Genomic DNA, 22,048 nt, shown 5'->3' with positions numbered 1-22,048 from the left:
GTACCCGTAACGATTATTGACACTGGCACTAATGCCCCGGCCGGCGCACGGCTCGGCGGTCTTACTTCATGCAGGTGACGTAATCGTGTTGTACTCCATTACGTGTCATTTATGGAGCATTAAATTAGAAAGCGACTCATTGCTCTGGGACTACTCTCCAACCCTCTGGTCGCTGTTCCTTGTTCGGGTTATTTCTTAGTTTTGCTTTAGGAGCTTGTAGTATTTAGTTAGTTTTTGTGTATTACTCGATAGTACTTTGAGTAAGTTACGCTATCTATGTAAAGTGATGGTCACAAGAGACTTTGTTACGTCTTTATATGATAATTGACCATCTCTTTTTGATCGTTAATGGATTTCCCTATCCGAGTATTTTGTTTACCATATCATAATGAGTACTCTTTACACTTCTGGCTACAACTGTTGTCAAAACTAACTCTGATTGAAACAACACCCGTTCTCGCATTATCCTTACCTCTGCACTACATCTTCTAAGCATGCCCTTCCATTACATTCTCGTGTTGCAGGAGGTGTCCGGGATGGGTGCCGACACTGACTCGCCGCTGCCCGCCCTCTGGGACATGGACAGCGCTGACTACGAGTGCGACTGTCCCGGCCCACCTCCGCCTGTGTTCCACCTGCCACCGCCGCCCCGGCCGCCTTTCCTCCACGAGGTCGCTGACTGCTCTGAGGCCCCACTGCTGGACCTGGAGACTTGCGACGCAATGCCTGTAAGTTCGTTAAGCGGAATATATAACCCATAAAAGCATTATCTATATATTGTACGTGTCCCAACTAATTATAATTGTTACAGCACCTAGTGCATAAGATACTGCAATCCAGGTATTTTCGAGCACTACTACACAAGCCAGTAAGGTTACTTTTTTTTAAGAAAAATTAGCTTTGGTATTTCTGCTAATTAAAATAAATTGGCCAATGGGTGACGTTGAATGAAGCAACGACCAAAAAAGAATACAACTAATTTTTTAAACCTGAGGAAGTGTCCAACTTTGTAATAACATCTTTAAATTGTGTACCCAGTTTATAGCCTATAAATATTGCCTCTGGAGTTGTTTCTTCTTGATAAATTTTATCAATATTCCTGGTGAACTTGATCTCGTAACACTCTCTTGTTCCGCAGGTGATAGACGCTGAATACCACAGCAGTCCTGCTATGCCGCCCCTTGCAGTAATCGTGATATGTTCGCTGCTGCTGCTCGCCATGCTCCTTGTTGCCACTGCTCTAGTCTGGAAGTAAGTATAGAAAACGTGTAGCCACAGAATTTAGACAATACGAACTTGTTATTGCTAAGTAGTAGATCTTTAGTTTCTCCGCTTTTCTTCCGAACACTCAATTTTACTAGCATAACCACTTTAGATTATGAAACACCGGCAAATAGTTGTTGTGGTTTATAACCTGTAATAACAATTCCAAGCTTGGTAGGTTGAATGTTTCCACACTTCAAATGTTAAATAAATGAATGTTTCCATTCGGTTATTGCTCGGTATTTCAAATGATAAAGTGCTTTGACTTGACACACAATTTATTAGTTCCTTGGAATTTTCAAATCAATGACTACATTAAAATGTAACATGTGTCTATTACAATCCTCGATAAAACATTTTGGCTTTATATTGGCAGGAATAATCTGTTTGCCTCCTCCCATTAAAATATTTTAAAGCGAAAGGTTGGAATATATTTATCGTTTTGCGGAGTACAGCGAGTGTATGTTCAGTTCGTTCCCCCATCCTCAGGGAGTTACATTTGTCGAGCAAATAACACCAAAAAAATTGCGGCAAAGATCAAAACACTGATTACACGCGGGCATGAGCACAGTTAGTTTTTATTCCAGTCTTTGATTTGACCTTTGTAAATAGCGGGTTTCAGAAGAGGGTGCACGGAAACGTTTTCAATAAAAGCGAAAGAGGAAATTAATTGATGTCCATTAGTTCGCAAAGGAAATTTTACCAGAACACCGGTCAAAGTCAAAAGCCACGCCACTTAGCCTGTGAGGATAAATAATCCGAACGGAAGAATCTTTTGGGTGATGTGAGATCGAAAATATTTATACTTATTTATTGAAAGCATCACTTAAACTTGTTTACAGAATACTTTATTTATTGACCTTCCCCATTTAATGCTTATTTAAAGGCCCTTTTAAATTTCAACCTCTAAGGTCGATGTTAAAGGCCCTTTTAAATTTCAACCTCTAAGGTCGATGTTCGGCTGAGTTAGTGCTTTTTAAAGTTTTAGTTGCAGCCTGTTAAGATATTTTTCTTGAAACTTGTATGAAAATATTTTTCGTCACTTTAATAGCAATTCTTTGCATTTTAAGTAAAATTTGCAGGTATCTTGTAATCTAACCAATAGAAAAACGGCTTAAGTTAAAGATAGAAATCTTGTATAGTATGCATATGAAAGATTACTGAAAGTGCTTTTTAAAATAAAAGAATTAAATTTACTTGAGCAATATTCTATTTTAAAACAAGCAATTTTCTGAAATTACAAACATTACTTCCTATAAGTTAAGAATAATACAAAAACATGTAATTCCTAAGTCATGTAAGTCATAACTTGGACTTGCAGTTTACGTTTTTAATTAAGAAGCTGATGATAACTTCAAGTGCAGAATATTTTCTTTTTGGGTTGGTATATTTTTCTTTCTAAGATGTATATTAGTTTATACTGTATTTTCATGTGTTAAATGATAAAAATAAGCACATTTATTTTATATATGCGTACTATATCTACCTCAGCAGTTTTCCACTAGGTTGGTTGTAATACTACCTAACAACTACCTAATACCTAAAATTCCTGATTTAAATGACTGAAATAGTCATGGAGTTATAACTGATTTAAAATATTTCTTTGCATTCAGAGAAGTTATCTTAAAGGGAAGTCTCTGAAATTAATGTAATTGCGAAACAAAAACCGAGTGCACATTTTAAAACTGATGAAGTAAAACATAAATTAAATTTAAGTTTTTAAATTTAAAAACACATTTAACATCTCTTAAAAGCAAAACTATACTGGATTGAACTAAGCAGTCTTGGTGTAATTTAAGTTCAGATTATGAACACAACACAGGTATGAAATTATTGAGACGTTACTCCTGGATATAATTCCCGGAACACCACTGGAAGTACATTACCGGAAGTATATCCCAGTGTGAGGTGAGAACTTTAGTGCACCATCACACCTTCGTGAAGGATTCCTGATTATGTTAATAACAGCTCCAAAAACACGTTACATATGCAAATACACGTATTACCATATAACGCAGAAAGTTACCCCGTACTTAGGCGTTGTATGCGGTAATGCTGTCAGACTCCGTTATTCAGTCAGTAATTGTTCGTAATAGTTTCATATGGTAATAGCTCCAGTTGATGACTCCCCGTGTATCCACCACGCTGTGCGCCGTGCTGCGGTGTGACGCGGGAGTTAACGCTGTTTTAACTCGTAACTCATTTTAAACTTGCCGAACTGTTTAGAAGCTGCGGTTGTACGTTGGTCTTGAGTTTCCTAGTCTGATATGAAGTTCGGAATGTGTCTTGAGTAACACTGAAATGTAGACGCATGTCGACCCGGTGAAACTAACAGAGTTTTAATTCCAATTACGCACATACCTGTGGGGCTGATTGAAAATATTATCTTGGCTATTGCAATTTTAGCTCAGCATGATTCACAATTTACACGTTTTCATAATCACATATATTGCATCTAAATGAGAATTCTATTAAAAATTTTAAAACAAACTCTGAACCATTTCTTATATCTAAAGGACAATTTTATGTATGAAATCATCGTATGTTTTCTCATTTCTGGAAGATACTTTTATTTATGGACATGTTTACTTATAGAAACTACAGTTGTTTTCGGAATTCATTCTTACTTCTAGTAACCACTTTTATATCTTATAGACTAGGAAGTAAGAGGCTTTTTGCATTCTATAAATATACAACGTAATAGAATTGTTCATAATATCGGTAGAAATTTCCCCCAAGAAATAAATTGTCAGCCACGTAAGCGGTTGTGGGGGTTGGAATGGGAACCACGTAAGCGGTCGTGGAGGTTGGAGTGGGAACCATGTTTGCGGTTATGGGGGTTGGAATGGGAACCACGTAAGCGGTCGTGGGGGTTGGAGTGGGAACCACGTAAGCGGTCGTGAGGGTTGGAATGGGAAACTGTTGCAAGAGTTAAAAATATTAAACAATTGTTTTCCACGTAAGATGTTTTTGTTTAGCTTAACTCGTTTAAAAGCGGCACTGACGAGTTTATTTATTTCCTCTATCGATCTTATGAAAAGCCAGGTTGCTGTCTTTCAGCTCATAGACTATTCAAAGCACTCCTATTGCTGGAATCTATAATTTTTATGAATATCACACTTACTGTAGCTAGTCTTATGCCTGAAAATATATATTGTTAAAATGGTATTTGCCTTACTGACAAGAAAAATGTTTCAGGCACAAGAAGAAGATGCAGAATCTGCTGCCTTGTAAGAGTTCTCCTCAGAACCGTTGTGATGTTGCCCACGGCAACGGCGTCATCTACGAGGATCTCACCAACATCAGGCCTCGAGCCCTGCCCCAGCCTTCCATGGAGGTTAGATTGTTTAGATAGACACTATTGTAAATTAGATAATGGAAATCGTAATACCATTTTCCTACAAATTTTCATTTATAACGATTGTATTAAATTTTTATTTTATTTCCTTGTTCAATACTATATGTAAAACACATTTGTTAGAAATTATCAGCAACGACATTGATTTTTAGTCTACAAATAATTTTAGTATACATTTATATTAAATATAAAGAATACTGTTTAAGTGTGTGATGGTTAAAACAGAAAGACATTTACAAATTGTATTGGTCACTTAAACCATCTTGTTTAAGAATCAAGGAATAAACTGGACACCACAAAAAAAATTACAAAGATATGAAAATAGAATATACTGATACCTGTATTAATTTAAATTTTCATATTGATACCACACTTAAAACACCTAATGCTCCTACATTTTCAGCAAAGGACCAATTCCTACAGTCTATTTATAGCATGATGAGCTAACCAGTTGCACTGTGAGCTTTGGTTGTTTTATATTTAAACTAATTGACTGTAAAATAAAATAACATATGGTTGGAGACTATAACTGTGTATTAACTAAATAGAATTTAAAATAACCTTTTTTTTAAATTGATGTAGTTGTTTTCAACAGTAATCATATATTGTATACATGGAAATAAAACGAACAATACATATCATTATAAAAGCGAAACACAATAACAAATTAACAAATTGACTTCCTTTAAAAAGCGACTTTGCAATTGTCAACATCATTGACATCACACATTTCAATTTTCTCTCTTGTTATTGAATTCTGTGAAAAGTAGTGGTTTGAATAAACAATCAATGGTTGCTGTGATGTTTGACCAACATGTCGTAATATATGGCTGTCACTGAATGCTCATTATGTTGTGTCAGACTGTTTATACTCCAACATGTGGCGATTGCAGTTACACATGTAGCATTTCTCTCAAATTATTAAATATTATGTTGAAACAGTTCTGGAATGATTTAGAGTTCTGTAATTTTTAAATGGGTCAACTTAAAAAGTACAGTTCAGTAAATGGATGTACAACATAAAAAGCTGCTTTATTGATAGTTCCTGATTGTAAGAGGGGTTGGTGGACAATCTTATGAGGGTTACACAAATGGCCATGTTGTTAGTTCCATAAGAAAAATGTTAAACCGTAAATAAACACTTTTATGTTCGGTTGTAGAGTTATTTAAGAGTCTCATTTGAAATATAATAATTAATATAGATTCACATTTTTTATGGCTTTTTCATAAAAAACAAAACATTTTTACTTTATTTTTTAAATACTCAAATAGTTATACTTAACAAGTGAAAATAAAAAGGGTTTGGATGCTTATTAATTATATCTTCAAACCAGAATCAACACCCAAGAACAAGGGCATAATAGAATTTTAGGTTTAATATAGATTTTTATGAAATTTCACAAGATGGCCACAAGTATAACCCTCTCTCAATAGAACTAGTCAAGCAGCATTTCATTTTAATGGTTCTAAAAAGATTAGTACTATGGTTAGGAAAAATAGATTTGTAGAAGCCTGGAAACAAGCGTAGAATTATTTAAATTTGTTAAATATTGGATATAAATAGGTCATGGGTATAGGTTTATACAAAAACAGTTAAAAAAGAATAAAAAAATTGTCTGTAACAAATGAGCTCCTGAAAAACATTTTTAGCACATGTCTTGGAGAAAAATTTACTTTCAGGATATTCCAAAGCTAACTTTTGCATTAGCTATATTTATTATAAATGTATTAAATGAGTGGTCTACAAATATCTAACAAAACTTCTGAAATTGACCTATCTACAAACTATGTAAAATTTTCATCTTTCCATGATTCTTTACTCTGTAACATTAAGACCTAATGATATGTTTGTTTGTCTATAATTTCATTTTTATATTTTCCACTATCTTCACATGTGGAGGATTACTAAAGAGTAAATAAGTATCTTTTAATACTTTAGAATTTTCAAACTTCACTATTCTACAATTAATAAGTAAACCCAGGACTTGTTTTACTCAGATAATAGTTATATCCGAACAGGTTTCATAAAAACTTATAATATTTATTAAATATATTTGCCTAAATAAATGAAAGTTCTAAATTTTATTTGTACATTTACTTTTTGCAGATGTTGGATGTAAAGTCAAGAGGGAATTACCCTAAAAATTGTGCATACCCTGTGATAAGCCATTCACACTCACCTGTGTTCATCTGCCCACCACCCAGACCTGACCAGTACAACTCCCAGGACCTGTACAACCCTGTATATGAGGAGTTGTCCAATGGTATGTAATATACGTAGAATTGTCTGAATATTAATACAATTAATCGCATGTTATGTTCACCTTGTATTAATTTGCACTTTATATAGAACCCTAATTGTACATTCTCTCACACTAGGAGTAGAATAAATTTGTCATAAACAAATCACACTTCTTTTAAATTTGAATATTGTGAGTTATTACTGTGCACTGAATTATAACAAAAACATAATCCAAAGTTATGCTTGTAGTTCAGTATTTTTGTTGTTGTTGTATAAGTTTATGTTGAGAAATGAAATAATGATTTAAGTGCAATTTAGAATGATTATACATCAAAACTACATGTAAACTCATTAATGTGTGTGTAGCAAACCTAATACCTTACAGTTAAAGGATGTGTATTTAATTTTATTCACATAAGTCAATTTATAGGACATGTAAATACTCAGATTACAGAGATATATTTACTTTTGATGTATAGAAATGTAGTACACTTCCTAATCAAAGTGAAGATGTTTATGTTATTTTTGACGAGTAAGAACACTATCAGATTTCAAGAAATATGTAAAAAGATTGTAATTAACAATTATGTAGTGTTTTTAGATTAATTTAAATCACGATTAGAGATAATGAGGGATAAACCGATGTTTGGACGTGTTTTAAGCCTGGAAACATGGTAAAGTATAAGATTATCGATATTTTAAAGTTGTACCAATGTCAGCAGCAGCTTAAATACCAAGTTAAAGTTTATTTTTGTTGTAGTTTAGTTGTAAACTTCCAAGCTTTCAACTTCTTCTTTTATTGGCTCAGCCGAGTTTAACTTGTTGGAAGTTTTGATGAAGCACAAATTATATGTGATTTTCTTCCCAACAAGTTTACATCACAATGTTAAAAACTAGAGTTTTAAGCAAATTTGTTTTAACAAAGTCTCTTAAAATAGATTAAATAACTTATTTAAAATATAGCATCTTATTTTTCTTTGTGTTATTTAGAATAAAGTCATAATTTATAAATTTATTTCACATATTTGTGAGCTCTTTCCTGTGCTTTCTAAGAGTTTTTCAAGAACCACAATGCCATGGTGAATATACGGATGTAATAAATATATTGATATAATGCATATTATCGTGCTCATTACTTTAAAAGATTTACTGTTACATTAAAAGTAAATACTCAAGATAGTTGACTTCTGTTACAGGTTCAGGAGAGAGAGGGGAGTCTGATCCAGAAAGTGAGGGTGGTCCTCAGGCAACTGTGAGTGAGGATGAGTTCGCAGAGGATGAACTGAGCCTGGGCGAAGGAGGAGGTCAGCTGGCTCCAGGCCCTGTGTCCGGTACAAGCTCGCTACAGGGGTCTACAGGAAATGACCTGTGTCGTGACATCGATTCTTCCGACGCTGACGACCGAAGTCGCTTCCTCGTCAGTCGAAATCTGAGTCTACCTCCGGGCCAGAGGAGTCGAGTGCCTAGGCCCCACCGGGGGCATAGTCAGAGGCCCAGGAGCCTCGACAGGCGGCGGGGTGGTGGGGGAACTTGGAGACATAAGGGGCCCGAGTGTGGTGAGTTTCACGAAGGACTATTACTCGATGCACTGTTGCAACTTTATCCGAATGTGGTAGGGGTACAAGGAGGCACGAACCCTGCCCCCCATGATCCCCACAGACTGCCTTACATCCTCCCGGTCCCCGGGCCAGGACAACCCCATGTCAACCCTTATGAGAGTGTCCCGGTCCTCAGTCACCTCCATCAACATCACCCCATGTCTACCTTCCGCCCCGTCAAGCCCATTAGTCACGACTCCGACTCTGGCTACAGCAACAACACCTCTGGAGGACATGGAAGCACTCGTGGTCGACAGGACCATCGCCTCTCTGCTCACAGCAGCGATCTTGTGCTGTCATAGTAGTGGCCGCACCACCCTCACAGCTCTGCCTTTCCTCCATAACAAGCTGTAGTGACTGTTACAAGTACTCAAGATTTACTTCATTGGAGTATATTATATCCCAAATCTTGGTTTAAAAACTAAAAATGTATCAAAAACAGTAATATCACACATTGTTTTTATGTATATTATTTACTACTATCCCATATCATTTAAATGTTTAAACAAAACATTACTGTAGGTCTAATATATACATTATAAATACAAATAGCAATTCTATAAAAGATTTATTCAATTTATGTATCACAAATATAAATCTACTAAACTGTGTTATCATTTAGTCAGGCTTGTAACATTATATGTGTATATTGTAAAAATAAATTGTAAGTATATTTTTGTATAGTAGATGCTTATACGAAAGTAAACAATTTTGTTTACGTACTCAAGTTTTACCGCAGTTTAGTAAATTTATATCTTTTATTCACAAATGTTTTTAAGCTTTATACTTTTTATGTTCAAAATAACACAGACCACAATAGAATTAATTATATTAAGTCTCTGCAAACCAATTAATTCATGCTCTGTGTTGTGTACTTTCAAATTAACATATTACAGAATTGAATCTTTATTGTAGTACATAACTATTATTAACTGAGACTGATTATATTTAACATTGGTTACATTTTTTTATCGTCTGTGACAAGTACCATAAGTGTTATCAATAAAAATATGATTACAGAATGATAATGTTATTTTGCAGAGTATTAAACAAACCCCTATTTTTTTCTAGCAGTTTATTAAATTAAATGCACAATAATTTTAATCAACTTTACAGATTAAGTGCAATCCTACACACTAACACAATACAATTGTATTACTTAATCTGGAAGTATTAAAGTTTTTTGTGGATAGGAGTTTAGTAACGTTACAACATTAGTTACAATTATTTAGAAGAATACATTTTTATGTGAATAGTCAGATATAAAGTTAAGAAAGGCAGAGCTGTGAAAATTATGTGCGATATTGTATATAGGGCAAGTGCAAGGGACATGTATATAGTCATGTAGATCCATCAGGGTCTAGAACTCTAGAACGCAATAGTTTAGTAATTTTTCTCTCTACTCTCTCTTTCTCTCTCTTATATCACCTTATACATAAGCAAGAGTTTTCCTGAAACAGACCTTTGTAAAAGTTATAGTTTTAAAGAGTTTTAGTAGTAATATGTATCAGGATCAGATCATGTATACAAAATTTAGGAATTGAAATACAATAATAATTTTTGGGTGAGATTGAATACAATAGATCATTGCTGGTATTTCTATTTATATTTAGTATAGGGCTATTAATTTATTATTTTTTACATGAATGCATGAAAAAGCCTTGTTGCAAAAATGTAATTTTAGGAAAAATGGCTGTTTTATTTTTACATACGAAGAAAATTTATTAAACCTATTAACAATTTTAAAATCATTTAAATACAAAAAACCTACTGAGCATCCTGAAAATAGTTGAATTCACTGTTGTCTCAGATGCTCATAATTAATAAATAATAAAATTATCAGTGTATTGTATATTTTAACTTTCAAATTCAACTGTATTACTTTGTGAAATCTTATTATTAAACAGCAGTTTATAATAATCTTAGCAGTGCTAGCTGTTAAATCAATTAAAATACTATTACTATACTGTAATAATTCCAAATGTTTTTAAAAATCAAGAGTTACTGTTGATCATATGTAACGCAAAGTTATTTTATCTGGTTACAATATAATTCAGCCTATATCTAATACTGAGATACAACTATCTAGCCTAACTTTGAAAATCTATCTATACATTATAAATGTAAAGCTGGTTCTTATGCAACTAGTTAATGTTGTTATCCATAATAGTGTTTTATCAGAATCCCATAACTAATTAAAATGCAGCATTTTAGTTTTACAGTTTAGTCCGGATTATGAGAATCTTCAGTAAAGAAATTATACTATGAATTTCAATTTAGGGACTTTTCCAAGAAAATGTATTTATATAACCAAAGAGTTAAAAAAAAGAAATTAAGTAAGAAATTTATTTATATTTAAGCAAGAATAATAAGTTACAAATATACAAGTATTCTTGTCCAGTTATATGCATTGTTTTCAACTTTGTTCTTAGCAGTATAATTAGATATTAAAAAAAAACTACAATTTATTTAATTTTAATTTGCACACTGTATTTAGAGCTTCAATTTGTGAAAAACATTACTTTTGTATCACTGTACTGTAATAAATAATTTATTTACTGTTATATTTTAAATTTAGTTGGGTCACTCTTGAGAACTGGTATACAGAAGTTGGTGCTCATAGTTAAGCCACATAGATGCACTACCCTAACTGTCACACTCGTCTCAATTACTTAGCGTAAGCGGTTTGTATAAACGCATAGACTGTAAATATTGCTCTCTATCTGTAAATATATGAATATTGCAAAGATTTTGTGCTAGTCGTTTTGTTGTCAGTGTATATTTTCATGGAAGTTTTTATGATTTATGGAAATGTGTTTTTCTAGGTAAATTATTCCAACACCATAATCAATAAAAAAAATTTCTTATTGAACTCATTTCTTTTAATTTACCCTGGAAACATTTTTTCAGTGAAAAAACCTTTCACCACTGTTAACTAATGCTCTGTAGAAATGAGTGTTGTTCAGAAAGGAATATCAGTGAATAAAAGCTACACATATTGGAGATATAGAATCAGGGTTTGCTGAAACGAAATTAGCAGACCGGGCAAAGCTGATGTAAGGTTCATCCAATATAGTGGTAGATTTGGTGTAAAGAAAGACTTCATCCTGTATGATCAAAGCTTAAACCATTCAAAGGAAAGCTGGAAATCATTTATAGCTGTTCTTTCATCTAAAGCAAATAATTTTTTTACAGTGATGATTGATATAGAAACTATGAGTACTTAATCTTAATGATAGTTCATAGTTAAGTGATGAGTCTTTGTCAAGGAAGAACATATATGAGAATGGTTTTCTCCTATCAATGATCAGTCATTACATTTTGTGTACTCAATGTATTTTAATGGATTGTGACTGGATGAAGGATGATCTCTTTGATCTCATTTCACTAACTGGACTTGAAGAGAAAGTCATATTGCATTAGAAATCTGACTTCTTATTATTTAAATGTACTTGGTTTGTTTTAAAGTATAGAGTAAGGAAATTGTTACTACCAGTGCATCGATTTTGGAGTCATAAAATCATTAGTTTATGTTGGGATTTGTTTAGGCATAAATAGGTTTTGTCCAAGTAAATTACATGCTTATATTAAATTTTCCAGTAGGCTCTGGAGTGTTCAGGCTATGAAAGGATTATTTTTAACTAGTGTGTAATACTAGAAAACCATCCTATTAGTATGCCTTGTCCAAGAAAAACCTATAAATATAAATTACCTAATCATAATAATACAAATTTTGAACATTACTGTATTATGTGGAAGTGACTGATTTGAAAATTATATTGCATCACAAATATAGGATGAAATGAGGAACAAGCTATTCTCAATAGTTTACTACTTTCTCGTCGTTGATTATGATGAGAAGAATTCACAAGAAGGTAAAGTACTCCTTATTACCAGAAGGCTGATGAACTTATTTTCTTATCTTGGAGAAATAAGAAAATTTGGAATTTGGAAACATGAACTTTTTAACACCAGATTAAGAGGTAATTTATACTGTTTGTAATAACAAATGTGTTATTGCATGTCTTACATTCAAAATATAATACCATGAGTTGGACATAAAAATCATAAATCACAATGTGAATCACTAACTACAAATTATTAAGATATGTTAGCTCACACTTTTTGTTTTTACCATGCTATAAGCCATATTTTTTTAAATATAATGGAATTTGAGCCCCATCTTTGTAGCCAACACTCTACATCAACATATGTTTTGTTTATAAAATTTGGATCAGTGTCCAAAGTCTCATATTATGTATTAACCAATATTTTTCTCGTTTAAGTATTGGTTTTCTTTTTTTAATTTTCTTCAAACATGTTTAAGTAGAATGGTGATTAAGGTCTTAAAATGCTTTATCAAATAAAAATATTCCAAACTGGTTATCTATTTGAAGAATAACTCTGAAACTGAAGTAAAATGTGTTCTAGAGGTTTGGATTGGTCCTAATTTATCCCTCCTTGTGTTCCTTTGTGATGTTTTATGACCAAAAATGTTTTCCAAATTTTCTAATTAATTAATTTCAGATTTATTACTCACATGGAAAGTTTGAGAAAATTAACTGTTCACTAGTCAAGAATTTTAGTTAATATATTTAAAAAATACATTATAAAAAGGCAAGTGTGTTGACTGACTGAAGCAACTGATTGTATAGCTTCGAAAAACCAGAATAATATGGCATAACAAAACTCATTTGAATAAACTCAAAATAATTTTTCAACCCCAGTGTTGGTTAATAAGTGCAAGGATTCCAACAGCCCCTCAAACTTTCTTACAATCCTTAAAAAATGATATAACTTGAGTACATTGAATCTAAATCCCAAATCAGATTCTAATTAGTTTAGAATTTAGATTAGGCCTAATGGAATCGAAAAAGTATGTTTGTCCTTTTTAACTGATGTCCTAGTTTTAAATATTCTTTTAGAAAAAAAAAATAGTTTACTTAAACGAAAAACAATATTCTAACTCTAATGTTCAAAGGTTAACTGAAAAATTATTTTCCTTAGGTAGGAAAATCATTTAAGAAAAAACATAATTTGCTACTTTCAACAAGTAAAGTTTGGAAAACTGCTCAAAACTGTCCTGAAAATATGACTGTCATAGTACCGAAATTCAATATGAACAGTGGATTTTAGTGTACAATCCCAAATTAAACCAAAGCAAATATTCCATTAGAGTTGTTTCATTAGTGATTAAACTAAGGTATAATATACCATTTTCATAACATGTTGTATTATCTTGCTGTTAAATTGCAGCAACAAATATGCTATACATATAATAAAAGTGATAATACAAAATATTTAAGTATTAACAAAGTAGAAATATGGAATTAAGAAAGTTATAACCAGTACTTTGAAATTGAGCTGGTAGTAGTTTTTGGAATATTTAAAAACCTCATAGTATTTTAGAATGTTTTAGGCACGACATGACAAAACAATAATTAAACGTAGCACTAACTTAACAAATCAAGACATCTAGACATTCACTGCTAAGCATTTGAGTATTAGCGAAACCCCGGTGCTAATTTTTTAAATTTGTTTAATTAGAAGATATAACTTGCAGAAGTGACATAAAAGCATAAAAGATTATTTTTGACCTATATTTACATTTTTTTTGACATCATTATACTGCGGGACCGATGGGTCCCGTCAGCATGGACCAATGCCCATTGAACCTGAAAATGACATTTATTACAAGAACTATTGTATTATTTAGTGGTGTACACGTAACCTTATGACTGTTGATGGTAGTAAAGACAAGAAATTAGGCATTATGTTCCCGACTCCTAAAATTATGTAATATGTTGCGGGACCGATGGGTCCCGTTGTCCTGGCTACAGATCTTCGTTGATTTATACATGAGTGCACACTCTAAAACAAAATAATTTTCACTGAAAGGCACTAATAGTATATCATTTTATTATTTACAACCATCCCCTCCCTTCTTTGTAGTTTTTAACACGTCTTATTTACAATATGTACAACATACCAAACACTTTTTGTTATTGTGCATCTTATTGTCATGGCACTTGTTATATCATCACGAATCATTGGTAATGTATTATACAAACTACTTTGGGGTCTCTAGATGTCCCAGCCATTGTTTATTTCGCTAACAAGAATCACGAAATAATAGCAAACACAGCACTAGATGAAAACAACTATAGTTAGCTGAACCGAGAAACTATGCACACTAGAACAAAGAACGAAACCGGCCCAACACGCTCACGCTATCAGAAAGGACCTCTTTGCAGTGCTGCCTAAACAGTGCCGAGAGCAAAACAACAATGCCCAGCGGGACCGATAGGTCCCGCGCGCACCCGTGAATGGTGCAGAGACGCTCGGGCGGGACCGAATGGTCCCGCTTAGCACTGAATGTGTTAATCCATGTTTTAAAAGAATTATTCTAATCAATCAAATTTCCTCTCCTAAAATTCTTCAAGACAAATGTGTAGGGTCCTAAATAATATACAAATTGCATTCTCTAGCCAACTTCTTTCCATTAATTTACAAAGTGGTAATTTGTCTTCGCTAGTTATTTCTAGACAATTGCATTAAAGATAGGTTGTTTGAGAAAAACAGCATTCCATAAATAACATCTTGTTCCTGTAAATTTTTTATCCTTAGGCCTAGTTATATAGTTTCGGTTCATCTAATTGATAATTTATATGCTTTATGATGTACTTTATTTGAATATAAATAGTGATCGTTTATTTATATTAAAAATTAAAAAAATCAGGTTTAGTCGTTGAATAGTTAAACAATAATTATGCCAGTTATCAGAACAATGAAGTCTTAATGCATTAATTTCTTCATAGCCATCCAGTTCTGTATTATTTTGCAATAAATTAAGCATAATTTTAATCTTTTTATAATTTTCTTGCGGGAACAAGAATGCAGTAGCTTAGAATATCCCAACAAATTGAAGATAGTTTTAGCAACAGAGCTAATAGAAACCAAATCACCAACTCAGTTCCTCGCTCTCACCACGCAAGGCTATAAATTAATCCGGTGTATAGAGAAGGAGGCTAACATGAATCACAAAGCCCTATTATTACTGTTCATATCTTGTGGTACCAGTAAAGTACACAACTCGACAATGCCCGGCCCGGCTCGACCCACAGGATGACGGGGGTTCACAGAAACAATGCCCAAATTGTCACCCCACAATCCAGATCCCTCCCAATAGAAATATTAACACAACAAAAAGCTCCGTACCGTTTAGTTTGGCTGTAGAGTGACGATTGTGCCCAACGTGACGTATTGGGCCATTGTTCGTCATTGTGGCGCTTGATGACCTTTTTTATTAAATATGACAGCCGCAATTCTGTTGCTGTTAATAAGATTGGTCTTCGTGTTTGACGTGTTGTAAGTTTAAAAATATTTATTATTTCTTTAAGAAATCCTAATAATTATTTTATTTAATTATATTATTTTTGCTTTACTCTAACTCTGCCATACGAATTTCCGAACATGCAGACAAACTAAATTCTTACATTAGAAATGATTAAGCTTTAGTACTCACAAGATACGAGCAGCCATTCGAAGTTCAATAGAAATAGTTGCATAGCTATATGTATGGCTTTATAGTCTGCTTGTTCCATTCACCCTCTTGACAGAATTTCCGAATTCTGTTTCAAATCTTGAGCGATCACTGAATACGACCATCACATGACAAAACCACCCCCTCCCCAATATTGGAAAATGTATGAAATTTAAAACAACATTTACTCCTACGAGTTTGTGAATGTCTTGTGCGGCTTCAAAATGGCGGCCGTAGACGTTATTTACGAAGTATATACGATAAAATATAGCATTTAATGAACCATAATTACTACCATAATTTTATTTTACTGCAACCAAACCTCTCACAGTTATATATAATATGCATGAAAATGTCTGGAAGTCAAATATCTTAACAAGGATAAAGATTAAAATCCTTTGTTCACTGTTCAGCCGTGAGGTCAATAATCTTTTTTACGACATAACCGAAATTCTTTGTATGAGATGAGCGATGCATAGAAAGCGTGACCTGTGCAGTCGTTTTACTATCTGCGACCAACTGATCGTCAAAAAGTAAAATAATAGCGTAGTCATGTAAAGTATAGGAGTTTAATGTAGGTTCCGAAGTACTACATATCGGTCTGTCTATATTGGTAACCTATTTTTACAACCTATTATCCAAAATAACTGAGAGCATTACACAAACATTTAGTCAACGTTTAAACCTAATCTCCTCCTAATCTACATATCTTAGTCTGAGTAGTTGGATTGCAACACCTCGCCACCTAGAGCTTACCTACAAGTTATTACTAACTTCTAAGTGAGTATCAGGTATGAATGTATATATGTTCAATGGAATGAAACCTTGTTAATTTGTAATACTAGTCACTACAACTATCATTTAAAACGACCATGAAATAGTTTCAATACATTTCATTTTTAAGCCAATGATTTTATATTTATAGTACGATATTCATAGATGCAGAGAAAATTTGCACAATACACAAGTTGAGTAAAAAAGAAGAAGGCTTTTATGATACATTTGCTCTATACTTGTATGAGACTTCCAAAATCTTACAAGAGTATATTTTAAATCTTACAGATTTTTATATAGTAAGCAATACTCTTGTCGATGTAGACCTATGGGTGGTGCTGGGAGTTTGACGAGCTGAAAAAGTGTTCGACCCATATATAACCACTTCCCAAAAATATAGTCTGCAATTCGTGATTATTTAGCTGCTTAATCAATATTCCAGACTGTAGTGGAAGAACCCAAGAGAATTTAAGTTATGGTTATTACCAGAGATGCCTATGACTTCGAAGGTTTGGTGTTTATTGAAGGTATCTTCAAGTTCTTCAAGAGTACAAATATAAGTTATGCTAAGTAACAGGTACATTTGGATACAAATCTTATTCCTTCGTATAATATATAAAATTATTTTTGTGGTTATAGAAGTGTGACATTTTTTATGTAAAATTTATAACTTTTAATGTTATTTTTTTGATATATAATTTTGTAATTGTTGACGCTGTCATATAACCAGAGGTTCTCATACAGTAATAATAAATTTGTAGTTGAAAATTGTTTGTATATGCTCTTGAACCCATACAAATTGTCTCGAGCATTCCCTTAAAAAGAGAGTAGGGGGGGGGGAGGGGCCGCTTGCAGGAATCCAGTTCAATATTGTAGTCGCTTGTGTTGGCGCGAGTAGCTGTGCAAGAACATAGCGATCTAGGCTGACAAACGGTACTCTGCGACCGGAAGCACCCAATCGACTGTGAAGCCGCCCACATAACCGTGTGAAGTCATTTGGAAGTCCGGCTTAAATCACGGTCAGCGAAAGTGTCCATTGCGTCACACCCGAGCCAGTTACATGTTATACTGCACGAGGTGATAATAGATCTCGCAGGAGGTGAAAGCGCACGGGCGGCGCGGCGTGGAGCGGTCCTGGCTGATTGAGACATTACACGGCCCAGCTCTCCGCGGTCGAGTGCACGCCTACGGTCACGAGCAGCTGACAAATGTGCACTCCTGTAATTGTTGTTTACATTGCGGACAGGCCGCCTCACACGTGGAACTTGCTCCACACAAGACAGGCACGCGCTACAGTTACGTGAGGAGTGTGGTCCACTTTCTCCTAACCTACTGCAGAGGCAGCCCTTCTCACAAGTCGAGCATGCTCCACACAAGCCAGGCACGCGCTACAGTTACGTAAGGAGTGTGGTCCACTTTCTCCTAACCTACTGCAGAGGCAGCCCTTCTGACAAGTCGAGCATGCTCCACACAAGCCAGGCACGCGCTACAGTTACGTAAGGAGTGTGGTCCACCTTCTCCTAACCTACTGCAGAGGCAGCCCTTCTCACAAGTTCAGCATGCTCCACACAAGACAGGCACGCGCTACAGTTACGTGAGGAGTGTGGTCCACTTTCTCCTAACCTACTGCAGAGGCAGCCCTTCTCACAAGTCGAGCATGCTCCACACAAGCCAGGCACGCGCTACAGTTACGTAAGGAGTGTGGTCCACCTTCTCCTAACCTACTGCAGAGGCAGCCCTTCTCACAAGTCGAGCATGCTCCACACAAGCCAGGCACGCGCTACAGTTACGTAAGGAGTGTGGTCCACCTTCTCCTATCCTACTGCAGAGGCAGCCCTTCTCACAAGTCGAGCATGCTCCACACAAGACAGGCACGCGCTACAGTTATGTCAGGAGTGTGGTCCACTTTCTCCTAACCTACTGCAGAGGCAGCCCTTCTCACAGTTGAGCATGATCCACACAAGACAGGCACGCGCTACAGTTACGTAAGGAGTGTGGTCCACCTTCTCCTAACCTACTGCAGAGGCAGCCCTTCTCACAAGTCGAGCATGCTCCACACAAGACAGGCACGCGCTACAGTTACGTGAGGAGTGTGGTCCACTTTCTCCTAACCTACTGCAGAGGCAGCCCTTCTCACAAGTCGAGCATGCTCCACACAAGACAGGCACGCGCTACAGTTACGTGAGGAGTGTGGTCCACTTTGTCCTAACCTACTGCAGAGGCAGCCCTTCTCACAGTTGAGCATGCTCCACACAAGACAGGCATGCGCTACAGTTACGTGAGGAGTGTGGTCCACTTTGTCCTAACCTACTGCAGAGGCAGCCCTTCTCACAAGTCGAGCATGCTCCACACAAGCCAGGCACGCGCTACAGTTACGTAAGGAGTGTGGTCCACCTTCTCCTAACCTACTGCAGAGGCAGCCCTTCTCACAAGTCGAGCATGCTCCACACAAGCCAGGCACGCGCTACAGTTACGTAAGGAGTGTGGTCCACCTTCTCCTATCCTACTGCAGAGGCAGCCCTTCTCACAAGTCGAGCATGCTCCACACAAGACAGGCACGCGCTACAGTTATGTCAGGAGTGTGGTCCACTTTCTCCTAACCTACTGCAGAGGCAGCCCTTCTCACAGTTGAGCATGATCCACACAAGACAGGCATGCGCTACAGTTACGTAAGGAGTGTGGTCCACCTTCTCCTAACCTACTGCAGAGGCAGCCCTTCTCACAAGTCGAGCATGCTCCACACAAGACAGGCACGCGCTACAGTTACGTGAGGATTGTGGTCCACTTTCTCCTAACCTACTGCAGAGGCAGCCCTTCTCACAAGTCGAGCATGCTCCACACAAGACAGGCACGCGCTACAGTTACGTGAGGAGTGTGGTCCACTTTGTCCTAACCTACTGCAGAGGCAGCCCTTCTCACAGTTGAGCATGCTCCACACAAGACAGGCATGCGCTACAGTTACGTGAGGAGTGTGGTCCACTTTGTCCTAACCTACTGCAGAGGCAGCCCTTCTCACAAGTCGAGCAATGCTCCACACAAGACAGGTACACTTCACAGAGTGCGGAGCCTTTTTCTCCTTATTTGCTAAAGCGACAGGCCTTCTTGGGGCTTGCTCCACACAAGCAGTTACGTGAGAAGTGGGATCTTTTTTCTCGTATCTCGATGCAAAGCGGGTCTTCTCACAAGTTGAGCATGCGCCACACAACACAGGTACGCTTTACAGATACGTGAGAAGTGCGGAGCCTTTTCCTCTGCATTAAAAATGATTATCCAGTTTGAATTGCTATGGAGAAAACTCAATTTTAAATTACTATAAATTAGTTGTACTACTAATACAGTAAGGCCTTACAGAAAAAATACATTTTATATCCCAAAGAGCTGATCGTTAACGTTAATTAGGAACGCTTTATGTTTTATTTGCCAAATTGTAAGGTGATATTTTCATAGATGAGAGAATTATACTATCTTTGTAACGTTATGCATCAACAAATATTTAGCATAATGAAGTAAGAGGATCGATAATTACCCTAGCCTAATCGTTAATAGGTTTAAGACCATAGTCGTATCTCCAGGATTGGGATTGGGGAGAAGTAATTATACAATAAAAACACTGAACATGCCGCTGTATCTGACTGCAAGCTGAGCTTGAACATCATTACCACCTGTAGCTTTTACTATCAATGATTTGGTTCCTGATACGTCATGATGTCAGGCTGCAAAACATGTATTTCCATTGTATTTTCATAAACATATATTGTGAGATATAGTCTTAATCCAGGAAAAGTTATCAGCATTTATTTGTTACGCTGTATAAAGTTATTTTAAAATATCTAACAGAGAATTTTAAAAATGTACTTTGACACGTATATGAATTTCAAGTAGAGCAAATATCATTTCAACACAATTAACCTACCTGTATCTCCAGGAAATCAAATTGATTGTCTTCGATTATGCAACAAGTATGAGCAAAAGAAGAAGAAAGTGGCAACGAACAGTTGGCAGAAATCAATTAAAACTAGTTTTATTAGTTTTATGTACAAAGCAGGCAATACTGAAACCGGAATTTTTATATTTGTGTTAAAAACTTTTAAATAAGAACTAGTGCTACATGGTAAATGGTTACAAACTTTTGAAGCGTTAAACTATAAAAACAACGTCTAGAAATGTCTTAGTCTACATCGGATTTTCTTAAAAAACTTGCCCCATAATCATAGTGACCCAACTTTACAATACCCACAAAAATATCTTTTTTAATTAGTTAAAATATCCATAAATTGAAACATTTTAATGATGGAAAAACATCATATAGTGCATTATTTTTAATACTCTTAGATAAAGAAAATTATGTTTAAATTATTATTTTAAAATAATATTTTGCTACTACCCTTTTTGTTGGGATATCAAAACCTTTCTCAATGTGGAATACATACACTCAAATGCAAAATCCAAGAAACCCATTGTAGAAGTAGTTCATTCAAATCATTCCAAACCAAAATATAGTTTTTGTAAGTTTGTCTTACTAAAATCAATGTCGCATAAGTATTTTTCTTCTTTGATTAATATTGTAGCTGATAAATTATAATCTGTTACTTTAGGAACATATATTCCATAAAACTGTTTCCAGAACCACAGAAGATTATTGTGGATCAGTCATACATTGATTAATGAATTACCTTGAACTGTAATATTATTTTCTCATAAGATTATTTTATTTCAAAACAAACACTATGTATATCTGTAGCGCAGTTGAATAGCACAAGGGCAGGAAAGTTTGTGGTTATAGCGATACGAGCGGGCGGGGGTGATGTTCTTGCAATTGTTTTTTTTTTTTTTTTTATTAATAAACTAGTGTTAGTTAAAGTACGAAAACTAACACTAACTGTTGTTCTGTGTGATAGCGAACTGTATTCTTTAGAGTTATAATCCGAGCGCACAAGCTTCCACCTACAAACTACTTCGGTCTGCATCTGCAGAAATTTATCGCCCATCATATTTCACTTAGCCACTTGTAACTCCCACTATTTAAACTAACTTTGTTTGTTCTTGATCTATGGCTTCTTCCTGACTCCAATAGTTCTTGAATATCGTTTGTGTTGGCATTAAATACGAGTTTATGTTCAGTTAAAACAAAGGATAATCTACCAATGCCATTAAAATAAACATTAAACGGTGTTCCTAGCTTGGTGGGGGTTTAATTCAGTTAACAGGTTAGCGCTATTTTATGCAAACGTTCTTTAAATAATGCATGACTGTAAATTACTTTTGTTAAC

The 22,048-nt window shown here is 35.1% G+C and overlaps 1 protein-coding gene across 1 annotated transcript; it reads left to right on the top strand.

Moving 5' to 3' along the window:
- The first annotated feature begins 479 nt into the window (after positions 1-479).
- Positions 480-11,333, top strand: LOC124373735. Its single transcript, XM_046832084.1, has 5 exons — positions 480-728; positions 1,139-1,251; positions 4,462-4,600; positions 6,729-6,885; positions 8,060-11,333. Exons 1-5 carry the CDS (start codon positions 495-497, stop codon positions 8,761-8,763), a joined length of 1,347 nt encoding a protein of 448 aa, XP_046688040.1. The 5' UTR covers positions 480-494; the 3' UTR covers positions 8,764-11,333.
- The last annotated feature ends 10,715 nt before the right edge of the window (positions 11,334-22,048 follow it).

The sequence above is a fragment of the Homalodisca vitripennis genome, chromosome 1 (assembly GCF_021130785.1).
Source record: "Homalodisca vitripennis isolate AUS2020 chromosome 1, UT_GWSS_2.1, whole genome shotgun sequence".
Classification (NCBI taxonomy): Eukaryota; Metazoa; Arthropoda; class Insecta; order Hemiptera; family Cicadellidae; genus Homalodisca; species Homalodisca vitripennis.
Note: the sequence above shows the minus strand (reverse complement) of the source record. Positions and strands in the feature narration are given on the sequence as shown.